This window comes from Falco rusticolus, chromosome 5, assembly GCF_015220075.1.
Source record: "Falco rusticolus isolate bFalRus1 chromosome 5, bFalRus1.pri, whole genome shotgun sequence".
NCBI lineage: Eukaryota > Metazoa > Chordata > Aves > Falconiformes > Falconidae > Falco > Falco rusticolus.
The window spans coordinates 11,643,133-11,659,731 of NC_051191.1; the positions used below are offsets into that span (position 1 = coordinate 11,643,133).

The 16,599-nt window shown below is 37.3% G+C and overlaps 1 protein-coding gene across 1 annotated transcript in view; it reads left to right on the forward strand.

Moving 5' to 3' along the window:
- CTTNBP2 (cortactin binding protein 2) overlaps positions 1-14,581 on the forward strand; it is an 89,614-nt gene extending 75,033 nt beyond the window's left edge. The window contains exons 17-23 of the mRNA XM_037389919.1: positions 449-627; positions 4,171-4,376; positions 4,602-4,787; positions 6,594-6,654; positions 7,544-7,676; positions 9,581-9,682; positions 13,964-14,581. Of these exons, the coding sequence (XP_037245816.1) occupies positions 449-627; positions 4,171-4,376; positions 4,602-4,787; positions 6,594-6,654; positions 7,544-7,676; positions 9,581-9,682; positions 13,964-14,209 (1,113 nt within the window). The 3' untranslated portion in view covers positions 14,210-14,581. The remainder of the gene's footprint in view (positions 1-448; positions 628-4,170; positions 4,377-4,601; positions 4,788-6,593; positions 6,655-7,543; positions 7,677-9,580; positions 9,683-13,963) is intronic.
- The last annotated feature ends 2,018 nt before the right edge of the window (positions 14,582-16,599 follow it).

A 16,599-nucleotide genomic window follows, 5' to 3' on the forward strand; every position in this document is an offset into this window, starting at 1 on the left:
ACTAAAAAAATGTAAGTCTTAGAGGAAGGCATCTTACCTTCCTTGCTACTAAATCTAAAATCAGTAGAGAAATCCACTGAGAACGTTCCTGTTCAGTGTGATCATATGTTCTTTATATGCCTTACTTATATCATGTATATTGTGTAGGATATGGTAGGTATCTCTTGTAATCCTAACCTTAAACATCATAGAAAAAGCACTGCTGCCAAATTTGTGTCTGTTTCCCACAAGAAAGTACAGGCATGTCAATTTATTGGTAGGGAGATATCTTTTAAAATATAGTGAAGAAATAAGTTTTAATACAACAAGACTTCAATATACTCCATAAAAAGGTTTGACCAGTTTTTGACTGTTGCTGATTTTGTAACGCCAGGAAAAAGCCGCCTTGGGGTGTCAAGGAAAGTGTGTGCAGCAGAGGTCTTATGTCAAACATCTTTTCTCTCTGCAGTTCAGAGGCAAAGTACCCCCTCCATGTGATCCCGTGTGCAAGATCATAGACTGGATTCTTGCTGTTTGGCACCAGCTGAACTCTTGCTTATCACGTCTAGGAGCACCTGAAGCACTTATGGGGCCAAAACATTTCTTCTCTTGTCCTGTGGTGCCAGGGCATGGCCAGGCGACAGTGAAGTAAGATTTCCATTTCTTGTTTGCCACTGTTCAGTGCCAACTATTGCAAACATAGTAGCTATGTTTCTCCAAAAACCCAACTGACTCAGCAACTTTGAAAGTATTTTAGTGGAAGTTGTTGAAAGTTTTAAACTTTTGTTTGATATTTAAGTACTAGAAGGGCAATTCTGAAGGACACAAGTGGGAACTGGGTGTCTAACACTGGCTGAAAGTCAGTCTTGTTCTGATCTTGCAGTTATTTTCTGACACAGAGGTTGCAAAATATTACTTGTACTGGATAATAATGCTCAACCCTTTAAAGGTTTTGTTCTTCATTTTGAGACACCCCAGTAAAGAAAGCTGTTCATTAGTGAACAGATCAAAATAAGATTCAAGAATTCTGAGCTTGAAAAGTTGGTAAAGGTTCCTTTTGAAGTTGTATACAAGGGAAATTTGGAGAACGATTTCTCACTATTTAATATCTGGTATCATTTTTAAACATACACATAATTTCACAGCTTAGCAAATAGGGCAGAAATATACCTTTAGCTATACATCTAACCATATGTATATGTACAACCATATGTCCAGTAACATAAAAGAATGATGAAAATGTTGTCTTTTCTTGCCTACAATTGCATGAACGTGTGCTTACGTTCCAACTTCTCTGCAAATGCTAGCAGGTGAAACAAGAAATAATTATAGGATTTTAAAATATATTAATTTCATGCCAAGATGTTTCTTGGCTACTGTAGAAAGGTTATGAGCCCCTAATTAAGATTCAAGCATGTTCAGAATGCAAATAATAATGTTGATTTCTGGAGATGCAATGTTACTTTTATCACCTTGTTTCACAGCACTCCTGAATTGCCATTTCTGCTCCCTCTGACTTTTTTCTCGTAATGGTTTCTGCTGCTTCGTAAAGGTTTCCAGGGTCCTTTGCTTACTATGTTCACTGCCTTTCTCTTCTTTCATTCTGTCTGCAGATCTAGATACATTTCACTTGTTCATTTTCTTTTTTTTTTTTCTAAAAGGACAGATTATCTAGTATCCAGTGTTATTATCAAACTCTAAATGTGTATGTAGCATTGAGCTGAAATCTTATGGGTGCTGTGAAATAAAAAAGTAATAAAGTATACCATGCATCTATCTCCCTCTTGAATCATGTCTTCTGAAATGTTTTAATCGTTTATTTATTGCAGTGGTATTAGAGGACAGAAAACTGTTCTTTAGATACTTTGCGTTTCTGAGTTTGGATTTCTCCTAAGTATAACTTTGACTGGATTCACAATGCTTATTTTGAGCTCAACCCCAAAATGTCTTTCATAGTATCGATATGCCATCTGACTCCTCATTTTAATGTAGGTTTTGTCCACTAATAAATTATTAAAAAGCACAGCTCCAATGAGCACTTACTGCACGCTTTTGGTTTAGCAGCATGGTGGCTAACAGTGTGGTCATATAACTAGCAATAAATAGTTTTAATTAGCAGCTGTTGCTGTTATTTCAATCTAATTAACCGCTCCTGTCTTCTTGCCCCTCCTCTCCGCTGTGCTGTTCTGCTGCTTTTTACATTTATTAAAGCTTCACTGAGTCAGTTCAATTCATTGAGACAGTAGGCAGCTACCTACGAACTGGGTTTGTTCTGGGCTGATGTTAACATGAGGCAAGTGGCAGCAGCAGGCAGCTGGGAAGGGAGAGAGGAGGTGAGACAGGCAATTGTTTCCTGCTGTGTGGTGTTTCGTGTAGCTTCACATTTTGGATAGTAGGGTGAATAAATTAGGACAATTTTAGTTACATTTTTTTTTTCTTGATTTTGATCTATGCGTTAAAGATGATGTTCCAACAAGAAAGAGTTTCACTTTCCAGCTCTTTGCAGGGGCAGGGAGGTGCTGTACCTTTCCTGAGTATCCGCTATATCAAGGAACTGGGGACTTGGTCAGGATGAGCACAAACATAAGACTGAATTTAAGCACCAGGTTGGATTTTTTACTTAGAGAGGATGGCATTGTACAGCCCATCAGTTGTTAACTGTTTGATTAGAATGGGCTCAATTAATTTTATTTCTTCAGCATTCATTTCTCACCATTTATGCTAGCAGATTGCAAAACGCCAAAAGCTTACGTAGGCAGAAATGGAGAGGTAGAGTTCTTTATTGCTAAAATGAAAGCAATTGTTTATTTTGGTAGCTTAACTCAGCTAGCAGAAGTAGACTGTATCTATATGTAATGGTATCTACAACATTATGCTAAGGAAGCTTGAAGGAACATCACCAATATGCATTTTACATCTTATTTTAACAACTCTACTAATTATTTTTCTAATTAATGTAACTTTTCTCAAGGTTATACCAGCACTTTGTAGCATGGTTATATATCATAAAAATTCAATTTTGTGCTTCATAACTAACCAAAAATACATCTATCAAACGATTTGTACAATCAAATTTTAAAACCCAAACAAACAACAATACAAACAAACAAAAATAAAGCCAAAAATGTTGTCATAATCTTTTGGGTAATAGGATGATTTCTATGTATCAACATATCCAACAAAATGGTTCATTTAAGTCAAACACATTTTAGCTCTCAGTTTTTCTGAATGGATTTCTGTGAAGCTGAAACACAGCATTATAACCTATAATTTCTTATAGATCTTCAGTATAAACCCTCTGACTCTCAGTCTTACCATCTTCCTCTTATAAGAGGGTATAAGAAAAAAAAAAAAAAGAGATGGATTTGATCTAAAAAAAGATTGTCTCAGTGTCTGTTATAGATGTGAGCTGAGCCCTAAGCCTGAAACTCCTAGCTTTTATCCCTTGAGAACTATAAGCTGTAAGAAATAGCATTTATTTATTTCCTAACACAGATTTGTCACTTCTGGGCTAAAAACAATGTAATATTTCTCTCTTAGAAAAGCAAAAGTCCCAGAAGAGCCACGTCCCTTTAAATCAATTTTTTATGATGAGACCCAGTCTCAAAACCAGACAATCTGGAAAATTCACAGCATCCTGGAAACGCAGTTCACCATAGATCAAATAGACAAAAGGAGAGTGAGAGCAAGGCAGCTGTATGAATAGAAGGGTCTTGTGAACTGGACAAGTTTGGAAGTGGAAGAATACTGGAAAGGGTGCAATCATAACTAAATACCTCCTTTTTCCCATGCTGGCAGCCAGCGGGCAATGAATGAACACCTGCAGGCATGGAACCTTCTCAAGGGGCTTTTGTTGTACACACATGAAGGTGCATCTTTCTGGGACATTCTTTCTTTTAGCCTTAAAAAGGAAAAGATGTTTTATGGTCCTTACCTGAAGAAGGAAACCATCAGATGGTAAATAGTTTGCCAAAGCAGCCTGAAGAAAGTTAGGTCAAATAATTTAATATAAAACAAACAAATATACCCCACTTTAAATAAAATCAGTTCCCCTCTGAAATGGGGTACAATACAAAGTCCAAAATATATGTGCTTCCTGAAAATGCAGAATTGGATATGTTACCTGAACTATAAAATCTTGGGTTGTTTATAATTCTCTCTGAAGTTAAGGGATTCTTTGTGTGCCTACAGGTGGATGTCCAGGTTATGGAATGCTGTGATAGCTCCCAGAGTTCAAGAAGCAATACTCTCCAGAGCCTCTGTGAAAAGACCATCTGTACCAGGACAAGCCATAGCCAAAAAAAGTCCTAGCCAAGGTCAACAGGCTGTCGTTAAAGCTGCTCTCAGTATCTTGCTAAATAAAGCTGTTTTGCATGGCTGTCCTCTCCCCAGACCAGGTAACTGAACAGTCTGAAAGGCAAGTAGTTGTACGTTGCCAGAGTGGGGCTTTTAACTCTTGGATTCCTTTTTTAAAACTTTCACAAAACGTAACTATAGTTATGATGGGAGGTGTGTGGTTAAAAGCATTTACAGTCACTAAACTAAGTAGTTGTATAAGGTAGTCAAAGAGGAATCATTTGCAAGAGTCAATTCTTCTTAACATTGTTCTACTTTTGTTTCAGAGCTAGATAATTACATAGCAGATTTTAAGGGAGGAAACTTTCCTTTATCTGTGGTTTCGAGCTACAAAAATTGTAGTAAGAAAAGAGGTGAGAATGCTTCTTGGAGAAAAGTGAGCACAAGTCCTCGCAAAAAGTCAGGCCGTTTGTCCCCCCAGTCATGGAATAAGCAGGAGACAAACGCTGAAGGTAAAGCTTTCCGTTTTCAGTTCTGAAAGAAGGTGTGGGTGCTTGACCTGTGTCGATAGGAATCTCAGTTTTCTTCTACGTCATGAATTAAACATTCTCAATGAAATGACGCTCATGGTTATGTTCATCAGTAAAAAATCGTTTACTTTTTTTCCCCTCAAATAATTTTGTTGTGACTGTGAGGTATCCTGATTAACTATTGATTTTTTGTTTGTTTGTTCTAATGCCTTTCCTGTTGTCCTGATAATGAGGTAGGCTTTAGTTCAGGTGGTGGAAGATTCAGCAGTGGTTCCACCTCATATTGCATGGAATGATGTTTTATCATTCTCTGCCCCAGCACCAGATGAGGGAAAGACTTCATTACTTGGTTGGTGCTCTTTAAAGCTGCACCTGATTTACAGTATTTCTTTTTTTGCTTTTTTTTTTTCACATACTTTGTAGCTTCGCTACAATAATAAAATATAATAAATAAATAATAATAAAAAGATCATGCATCCCTTGTTCAGTCTTGTTAAATAAATTGAGTAGAATAATCTAGAAGCCCTGTAGCGGAAGCAAGAGGTCTCTGGTTTTAAATTGAAGATTTTTGTTTGATTTTCTTTTTAATTGCAAAAACTAAATGTAAAAACCTCTGTGTAGTCACAGATACTATAAAGTTTTCATGAAGTTTCCACATCATTTTTAGCAGGCTGCTTGATAAAGAAGGCTTTATGTGACAGTCTGTGTGTGTGTATGTGAAAGTCGTATTAGTAGCTGACACTTTTGAATTGTCTTTTTACCTCAAGCTCACAAGCCGTCTAACAAGCTGTTTACTACACAGGGATAACATCTGGGTATGTGCAGAAGCAACATTTCATTCTTCTAAAATTACACATCTGTCTAGAAAGAAAACTTGGGAATACCATAACTGAATACAGTATTGAACAGGAAAGCTTCTAGAGGACAAAATCAAATTATTTTGCTTTTAGAAAATGAAGGTAACTCCTTCAGAGAGAAGAGTTAGGAAGGGATGCAGAGAGAAAGAGGCTTACACACACACACACACACACACACTCTCTCTCTCTTTCTCTCTCTCTGGAAACAGTAAGATTCTAGCCTCAATTACCTCATATATAAAAGACTGAAATACTTGATGCCTGGTACTTTGTAACATTAAATTGAGCTATTCATTTCTTCAGCTCTTGTTCAGAAAGAAATCTGCTTTTTCTGAACTCCAGCTCTAATGTCCTGATTTTGCTTGTGAGTTCTGTGTTTGAATTGTGAATTTACCTAATTCCACTAAGAGGATTTAAGAAATCAAATGAATGTAACCTGAAGGAGGATGGTTTATACTGTGTCTTGCACCTGAAAATGTTCTTAGACTCCAGTTAATATCTGTGAATATAAGTAAAAAATGGAATGGTGAATTTAAATAGGCTTCCATTTCTGACTATCAGAATCAAATGCGGTTCCCGATTCCAAGGGTAAGTTGTTTGATTTTACTTAAACGAAGAAAGCTTAAATCTTTTCCTGTTGACAAGCGATTTCTCTTTGAGAGAAGCAGTAAGGGTGGTTCAGGTGCCTTGCACAGAAACCTCATGTTCTATATCCACAAAAGCTTGGGCAAGTCATGCCCCATTTGCCATTTTAGCAGTTCCGACTGCTGTTCTGAGCAGTTTCAAGGGATGCATTCTGACCTTTGACAGAGTCTATTGATGTGATTAACCAGTACACAGAAACACATTTTCCTTGTTTATCACAGATTTTAGAATAAAGAAACAAACACACATGGTAACACACTAATAAGTCCATCTGTCTTTTGTGCAGTTATAAAATCTAGGACTGTGTTGCAGCCAAACTGTAAGAAAAGAGCTTCTCTCACCACAAAGTAAGTTTTAATTTCTGGTATTTGTAATACTTAGCAAACAGTAAAGATAATAAAATTGTGTTGTAAACCAGCACATTATAATTAATAGATTAAGAGTTTCTATTTGGTAATGTTTTGGTTCTACATCTAAAGAAAGGAATCCTTTTTAATTCTCAGTTCTGAGAGAAAATTTTATATACTTCAAGATAATTTTAGAATCCATTTCTGTATTTTAAACCTTGCAGCACTACATGCCTTTTTATGTAACAGTCTATTACTTAAGACCATTATGTAACATTTACCCTGCCACGAAAAGCCAACCGTATGCTTTTCTCACCTGGCATTATATTTTCAAAACTCTTTTGGCTCTTTTAGCTTACTGAATGGCAATTCAAAAGCGTGTAGTATATGTGCTTTAGTCTAAACGCTACAGAGTTCCCCTAGGAAAGTGTACAGTTAGCCAGAGGGAACTGCATTTGAGACTTTACTTCAATTTGAAACCTTGGTTCTGCCACATTCACAGGCACAGAGAGCACAGAATGTTTATGCTTCTTGGTATGCCAGGGTTTTTGTAAGTGTTAGGAGTCAAATCCCCCCCAAAAAGGAGTGGAATAAATTTCATTTGGTCCATCTTAAAAAGAGGAGAATCTTTGAAGGTAGTAGGCAGAAGAATCCTTTGTTAGAATTTCAGAATGGAGAGAATAATTTGAATAGAAAGAAGATACCTTATGATGTAACAACTATTGCTGCCACTTAATTAGATGCTATTTTCTTTTTGTTCATGGTAGTAAAGGTCACTTGGAAAAAAACCTACTATTTTTCAGGTGTGTATAATATTTATTTTAAAATTCTGTGTCATAGCTTCATTTTAATTGTTCTCTTTGTTTGTTTGTGGTTTTTTTTGAACAAGATCTTCAGAGAAGGATCAGTTGGGAACGTTAAATCTGGAGCAAAGGCTGTCCCTTGGTTCTGATGATGAGGTAGATCTTGTGCAGGAACTTCAAAGTATGTGTTCCAGCAAATCTGAGCCTGATATAAGCAAGGTAAACACAAGGCTTTTAAATAATTTACTACTTTGCCATATGCAGTTGTTTGTGATGTGTTTAAAATGAATTTTTAATTTACAAGCACTGCTTGAAGAAAATTATAAAATTGTTTGGAAATAAGCCAAAGTCAACTAATAAGTTATAATTGGAGTGTAAGTGTTCTGGTTTTAAATTACACCTTCACTATTTTATCTGGTAGAGATTTTTGCAGTGGAGGCTGGAGAGGCTGCAATTTATAAGTTCATAAATGCTAGCAACAATAACCTCCTCTGCATTATTGTTCCCCATGTTATCTTTCATGCTATCATCGCTTCCACTGGGAAACTGTTTTGTAATTTTAGACATAGGAAGTTTTTCCTAATATGCATAGCACATTTTGTTTATTTAGTGTAATCCCATCAGCCATTACTGAACTGTCTCAAAGCTCCTCTGCTGCGTAGGCAAAATGCAGTTTTGCTGCCCCGAGCAAGAAAGAATGGATTGGCCTAGTTCTCTAACAGCGGCAGCAGAGGGTGAAGGATGCTTGCAAGGCTTACAGGTTTGGGGCTAAGTTCTGTGCTGCAGAGGGTGGAGCTGTGGATCTTTCTCGTTTGTCCTTCTACGCCAAAAGCATCCAGGCTCTCCCTGTAGCCGTAGCTATTTATTCTTTTCCTTCTTGCCTCCTAGCACAGCTGAAGTAGGATGGCTGTGACAAGAGGCTGTGTTCACACTGGAGCAGCTGTTCTGTACCATTTGAAACACAGACAGAGTTAGTCTTAAGCTATTATCCCGTTAGGCAGTGTGTTACATCCTCTAGGATCTCCCTGAACAGCAGGTCCATTCGTTTTCCTTTATTAAGTACTCTGTTTAGTCTTAGAAGTCAACAAAGTTTTTATTAAAAAAAGAAATACTGTGTTTGGGAAAATTTTTCAACCTATTTAATGAAATCCTTTATTAGAGTCTTTTGTTTTGGGTTGGTTGTTTTGTTTTGTTTTTTTAAAGTATTTACAGTCCTTGCATGAGTCACATGAGCCAAGCTGGCAAGCTAATCACCAGTCACTTAGCAGGGATTTACCATATCTATCTTTGAAAGAATGGGATGTGCTTAAAGAAATGGTAACCAATTTAAAATTGTGTTTAATAACATGTAAAATGTAATTGCTCGTTGTTGACAATTCAAGGAAATATGGGTTAGATAAGGAAGGAGATAGATGTCACTGTCTTTTGTTCAGTTTCCTCACCATGGGTGGAACCATCCATGGCTGGAATTTCTGTTGTTAATTCCCGAGCTGCCTAGTTGAGCCTTACAGAAGTAAGGGTGCTGTTGCATGTTTTCTCCGTGTGATGGAATTTCAGGCTGCCATAAAAATAAGTACTTCTGCTCTCTAATTTGCCTTTTCACTTGAATATGTGCCTCTGTTAGGTTGGGATTGAGTACTTTTGCAGTTGCAGGGAATTGGATCAGCTTGCCCCAGAACAAAATACCTAGTTTTCAGCGAGGACAGAGGGCTGATTAGACTCTGTCTGCTATTGCATGGTCACAAGGTTTGGAGGAAAATAGTAGGGGAGAAACATGGCAGAAGGAAGAGAAAAGGATTATTCCTTTTTGTGATGTTTCTGGGGCTGAATAAAATTTAACGAGAAACTGCCCTGAAGTTCCGCTGAATAGTATTGCTCTGGAAATGTATGGTTCATCTTCTTCTGGTTATGGTCCATGTGAAATCTCTCTCTTCATCACCCACCTCCCGCAAATGCACTCTATAGTAAAGGAAATGTATTTTAATTGTTCTTTGGATATTTATGCATTACATTGCACAGAAACTATATGAAAATGAAATCAAGACTCCCAAAATTTGGCAAAGTGAAACATAATCTGTGAATAACTAAAAAAAACATAATCACCATTTTCTTATCTTTTTTAGATAGCAGATTCTAAGGATGAGCTATTGATGTTCAATAACTCTCAGAAGAATCCTGTATTTTCAGCAAGTGGTACTAACCCAAGTAAAACAACAGCACAAAAGGTAGGTGAAATGAGTTTTGTAGTAGGATAGGGAAGATGTCTTGAGTTTCTCCAAAATCTGAATTCCTGATTGGATCCATAGAATTAGTGTTCCAGTGCCGTGTTTATTACAAGAATAAACTGTCATGATTCTTAGGAAACTTGCTAGACATACCATGCCAAATTTCTTCCATGTGTTTTAATGGAAACTTAAGATTTATTAAACAATGGATGTATTTGCTTCCGTTTTCATGTTTACATAAAGCCATCTCCTTAAGCCAAGTACTGTTGACATTTCTTTGACATTATAAGTTACTTGCATCAGATGAAATAAAAACCCTGGGTTCATTCCTCTGCCCCCACCCCCCACCCTAGTTAATGTTATTCAGTAACTTTGCAAAGGCACACAAGTTTTTTAAATTCTTGATATATAATTCCCGGCTTATGGTTTATTTTTCTACTATTTTTTTTTGTAGTGACTACCCAAATATATACAATTCCAAACCACTGTTTTCCTAAGTGTTATTATTTAAGTAGAACTGAGCTGCTCTGGTGTCAAAGCTTTCCAGTGGTAGAAATTGTAAGACATGATATTATCAGAGTTTGTGAAAAATAGCATGGATTTTTTAAAAGGGTTTTCAGTATTGCCAGATTATTTATGAGAAATTAAAAGAAACCCTGTGTTAGAAGTTTGGTGATTATGGGAAAAGATAGTCTAAATGTAAACGAACTTTACTAATTTCAGAGCAGTTTCAGAGTGGGATGATAAGCTAAATACTACTGGAAGATATAATCGGTCCACTATCATCATCTTTTCAGAAACTGAAATAATTGTTTGTGAGTGCTAACATCCCTATTAAATATGAAGATGGAGTTGTATCTTGCTTAGTTTTCATTCTTTGGATAGTAAAGTTAAAATTGTGCTTTCTCTTTTTCCCTTTTCTTTCTTGCTCCTTGTGGTTTTGAACATCAAGAGGGCTTCTGAGCACATGGCTCAATTAACCTTAGCCAGCACAGAATCTGTCTGTGTTCCCTCACTGGGCTCCTCTGTTCCCTTAACAGGGATCCTCTAAAGTCCAGTCCAGACACTTTTACCTGACCATGATCATTTTTTTCCTAGAGACACTCTGTCTATTTTCTGCAGTTACAATGAAGTAGCCCTGAAAATAGCTTAACTTTGCACACCTAAGCATTAAAAAAACTACAGTTGGATGAAATCACTTACCACGCTTACCGTATTTTTTCATATCCAAATATTCAAAACGTTAGAATATTTTCCATAACTTTATTTAAAATCCAGAGAACAGTGTCCACTAACAAACAATTTTAACATTCCAGATCCGCATTTGGGTATACTGCTTTTGGATATTTCTCTAAACACATTATTTTAGAATCATCAAATCATTTAGGTTGGAAAAGACCTTTGAGGTCATCAAGTCCAACCGTTAACCCAGCGCTGCCAAGTCCATCACTAACCCATGTCCCTAAGCACCACGTCTGTCTGGCTTTTAAATACCTCCAGGGATGGTGATTCCACCACCTCCCTGGGCAGCCTGTTCCAATGCTTGACCACCCTTTCAGTGAAGAAATTTTTCCTACTATGCAGTCTAAGCCTCGTCTGGTGCAACTTGAGGCCATTTCTCTTGTCCTGTCGCTTGTAATTTGGGAGAAGAGACCGACCTCCACCTGCCTACAGCCTCCTTCCAGGTAGTTGTAGAGAGCGATAAGATCCCCCCTGAGCCTCCTCCTCTCCAGGCTAAACACCCCCAGTTCCCTCAGCTGCTCCTCACGAGACTTGTGCTCCAGACCCTTCCCCAGCCCCGTTGCCCGTCTCTGGACACGCTCCAGCCCCTCTGTGTCCCTCTTGCAGTGAGGGGCCCAGAGCTGAACACAGGGTTTGAGGTGCGGCATCACCAGTGCCCAGTACAGGAGGACAATCACTGCCCTTGTCCTGCTGGCCATGCTATTCAGATTTAAAATTCGTAATTTCAGACATTACAAATCAAATCTCCACATAGTGGCAATGCCTGGATAATTTTTTAAGTCAGGTGACCTACCTGTTCTAATGTAAATTTTTCCTAGTTAATTTTTTTACTTTTAAAATTCCTGCTAACAATTTAAGGCACAGCTGCATTGACTTTGGAGGTAGACGAGTGTCATGGTTTAACGGCAGCCAGCAGCTAAGTACCACGCAGCCACTCACTCATCCCCCACCACAGCAGTGGGATGCAGAGGAGAATCAGGGCAAAAGGTAAAACTCAAGGGTTGAGATAAGAACAATTTAATAATTGAAATAAAATCAAATATAATAATAACAACTGTAATGAAAAGGAGAGCAAGGGAGAGAGGAATAAAATCCAAAACAAAAAACCCCAAGTGGTGCACGATAGAGCTGCTCACAACCCACTTACCGATGCCCGGCCAGTGTGCAAGAAGCAGCAATTCACAGGCCCCAGCCAACCCCCCAGCTTATATACTGGGCGTGACATTCTATGGCATGGAATACCCCTTTGGCCAGTTTGGGGCAGCTGCCCTGGCTGTGTCCCCTCCCAGTTTCCCATGCCCCTCCAGCCCTCTCGCTGGCAGAGCCTAAGAAACTGAAAACTCCTTGACTATGTATAAACATTACTTAGCAACAGCTAAAACCATCAGTGTGCTATCAACATAATTCTCATACCGAATCCAAAACACAGCCCTGTACCAGCTACTGAAAAGAAAATCAACTCTGTCCCAGCTGAAACCATTACAACAAGCTTAGCTACCTTTGAGGTTTTTTAAGAACTTGGTCAAAAGATTTCATACAGGTTAAAAAAATTGATTTTCCATACCTTGTGAGGAAATGTTGGCCAAAATGAAGGAAATACAACCCAACCTTTTGCTAGAGGGGAAAGAGATCTAATAGAATGACAAGCTTTGTTTCTAGATTTAATCGTTACTACAACAAATCTGTCAAAAATCTAGAAGAGCACAGTCTTAGGTTGGAAGCAGAAGTCAAACTTTTAGAAGCAATTCCAATGATGATGAACCTGTGCAACTGCAAGAACTGGTGTCTGAAAACGAGTTTGAGATTAGAAAAGCATCCTTTTCTGAAAGTAAATAGAATTCTGTGGGTAACAAAAGCAATACTGCACGAGCAGAGGAGATCTTATCAACAGTAATGAGACAAATTACTTACAAGGGCAACATACCCATAATTAATTTTTTTTTTAATTGGCTGGAAGAAAAAATGCTTTCAAGTATGTGAACGAGAAAGAGAAAACTGATAAGACATGCAAAATCTTTGATCCAGGATCCAAACAAATTGATGAAATCAAGGATTAATAAGGAACAGACAGTGATGAACAGTTTACTTGCATGCCACCAACCTTTACTTGAAGAGCAGCAGCTGCTGGTGAAAATGAACTTTTTAATATTGCTGCCCAGAGGGTGACCTGGATTCAGGTGATGCCAACAGTTAAGTTCCTAATTCTCCTTTCCTGTCAGAGGAAAGGTAGGCACCTCTCATGAAAGAGATGTGTTAGCGACCGTCATAAACTGGCTTAGCTAACATCTTTCTCCTTGTCTACAAAGGAACAAAAAGTGACAACACACCTCACTTCGGCACTTCCGCTGTCTAAATTTGGGCGGGGTGAATACGGTCCAGTTTTTAAGAATGTAGCTTCTTAGCATAAATAATTTGAGAGGCTAAAATCTGGTTTATAAGAAAGCAATCTGTAAGATTATGTAACTAGCCTTTCAACTTCTGTTATATTAAATCTTTTTATTCTGTTATATTAAATATTTCAACTTCTGTTATATTAAAATGTAACTAGCCTTTCAACTTCTGTTCTCGAAGTATTATTTTTGTTGTGATTATTTTGTTCTTATTTATGGCCTTGATGGTACAAAAAAAGTGTGTATCTTTATTCAAGCTTTAAAGCTGAATTTTGTGCCTGCAAGACCTAAATTTCCATTTTTCCCTTTTAGCTGTGGCTACAGCTGTCATTTTTCCACAGTAATGAAAGAAAGAACGTGAAATGTTCTCTCTGAAATGGAGACATGCAAGAATCAAATTTAAGGCTTTTTCAATAGCAGTGGCAAAACCCCATTGTCTTATTTCAGTACTCTAAGATGTTGATATGTCTTTTCAGTCAAAGAAGCAAACAAAGCGCCATAGTTCACCAAGTAGTAAGAAGCTGTCATACTAAATGGCAAAAGATTGTAAATACCAAGAGTTTCCATGAGGCTGGTAGGGTTGGTTGGTTGTTTTCCAGGTCAAATGGCAACAATTACTTATACAGAAAATGCTTTTTTTTGTTCATAGGATGGAATGCGTCCGCTCAGCAGCAGTCGAACTGTGGAAAGCAGCAACAGTAAATCAAAGACAGAGTTGGGTGTTTCAAGAGTTAAATCTTTTCTTCCAGTTCCTAGAAGTAAAGTCACCCAGCCTTCTCAGAATACTAAAAAAAGCAGCAGCAGTAATACAAGGCAAATAGAGGCAGATAATAAGGCAAAAAGAGAGATTTGGAATTTGCACAAAAAAGAACAAATAGAAAAATCTAATAAATAAACCTGCCTACCATAAAATTTTTGATGATCTTATAATTTCTATTGCAAAGAACCAAGTACTCAAATATGTAAATATTTTTTGAAAATAAACTGTTTCCCTGTAATGTAAAGTTTGTACAGGACCACGTTTATTTCTTATGTAAATCAGCTGGAAATTATATTGACTTAAACTTCAGAAATGGGCAGTTTTGCCACCTTCATAGGTGGTTTGTTTGGTTTTTTTTCTTCTTTTATTATGAAAATTACTTGTTTAAATGATAATATTCAGGGGTGTTACCACAGGATTCTGTTTGTGTATATACTGTACATAAATATATTCTATCAAGTTCACATGTTAAACTGCATTCAGATGAGTTGCACAATATGTACAGCAGACATGTTTTTATCTTCACTTAACGAAAAATTAATGGAATGTGGCAATAACTAAAATGATTGGAAATGCAGATCAATTACTTTCAGCTACAAGCCATATTAAATACTTTGATTTCCCCATCATCTGCCTGCTGAATTTTGATCTTGTTTCTCTCAAGCTTCTCTTCATCTAAAATGTCATGAATTTTCGTTATAACTTCTATCTTTTAAAAAAGGAAAGAGATTGAGAAATTAAAATGCAATAAAAGTTATTTTTCTCAGACTCTTATTCTTTAATAGAATTGAAGAAAATGGGATCATTTATTAACTTTGTTTTTCTTGTATACTGTAAAAACTTTTATATACTTCATCAGTGTTTTAAAAGGATCTGAGAAATAATAGTGTTTTACAGAAACAGATTTTACTGAAAAGGAGTTTGAGCACAAGCTGAACTACAGTATTATCAGAGATAATGTAGTAGCGATAACACGAGTTCCTATGTAATTATCAATTTCTATTGTGGATTTAAGATGTAATTGCTGTGAAATGATACTTGAGCTGCAGCTAAAATTCTTTATAATTCCCCCCCACCCCCTACTACAGAGGTAGAGCACGTTCACACATAGAGGGAGAGTTTCTACAGGGGGATTATGCCCCCGGTCTCTGCAGTAGCTGCAGTTACACGCTTGTGAAGTGTAGTAATGTGGAAACGCTCCCTGCCCAGACACCTCGGCTGGCTGGCGGAGCAAAGCGCGGAGTTTTCTTGAGATCAAACTGCCAGGAGATGGTTTTGAGAGCTATGAACAGCAACATGGTCATGCCTATACTTTCCAACGTAGTGTTTTTCTCAAATTCAGCCTGGAAAAGGAAAGGATTACCTGTTTCCTAACGCTTCACCTTTGTACGTAAAACAGTCATCCCAAACTCATGTCAATAAAACTTTTGTACTGTATATTGTCTTTCTGTCCCTTAGTTTGTACGTGTGTGTTATCTCTATCGATATAGAATATTAGAAGCTTATTTCTGTAATCATTTTCCGCACAACATATTTAGAAAGTATCTTGTCTTTTGGTAATTGCTTTTTTATTAAAACTTCAGTTTGTTGTGTGATAGTAACATATAACTGAATACTGGTGATTTCTATAGAAGTTGATTTTTATTTTTTTTTTTCTGTAATTTTTGGTGCTGAAAAATGGATGCTACTTTTGCAGTTGGTTCTTAACAGAATGAGTCAGCCGGGAACTGCTGGAGGTCAGAGCAACAGGTCTCAGCAATTAGGATCCCTTATGCGCTGAAGCGGTGTCAACAGCAGTACGGCAGCTTGTGTGAGAAGCTCAGGCATGGATTTTGTGGTGAGGAGGAACGTAAAATGGAAAATGTTTTTTGTAGCGATCACACAAGTTGCAACATCAGGATTTGTAATCACAATAAATCGAACATTTTTAAAAAGAGATATAAGAAATGAAAGGTCCTGATATACTTCTAAGCTAGGTTCGTTCTACATTGAAAATGCACCTTGGAAATGTCAGCCCTCATTTAGATCAAGAGTTAGCAGTGTGTTTCTGTGTGGGAAGATCTTAGGCACAGTATCCTATAGCATGTTTTGAGATATATTTTAAGACTGTATATTGTCTGTGAGAATGGAAAGTCTTCTTGCTGTACTTTGACTGAAAATCTGCAGAGGGCAGAGTAACTTTGATCATCTGTTCACGGTTTGAAAGTTAGGTCTCTTGCTAAATTTAGCATTGCCTTTCAGTGTCCTCATTATCTTTCTTTTCAGCCTGCTGTCCTAATCTCTGTCCATCTGCATCTTTTACCTGGTTGATTTCCATCTGCTGTCGGTTTTTTTGGGTCTGTCTTTCAGTTCAACACAGTCTGTGATCTTCATACATCTTTATAATCACACAGTGTTTTGCAGATCTCTTTATCTCTAAGATAATCTTATCTTTGGTAGTAACTATTAAGCTCTCTTGTTAGGTCATATCAGTTCCTGCCCCCAAATATTGAATGCTATATAACCATAAAATAGTTTGTGTGCGA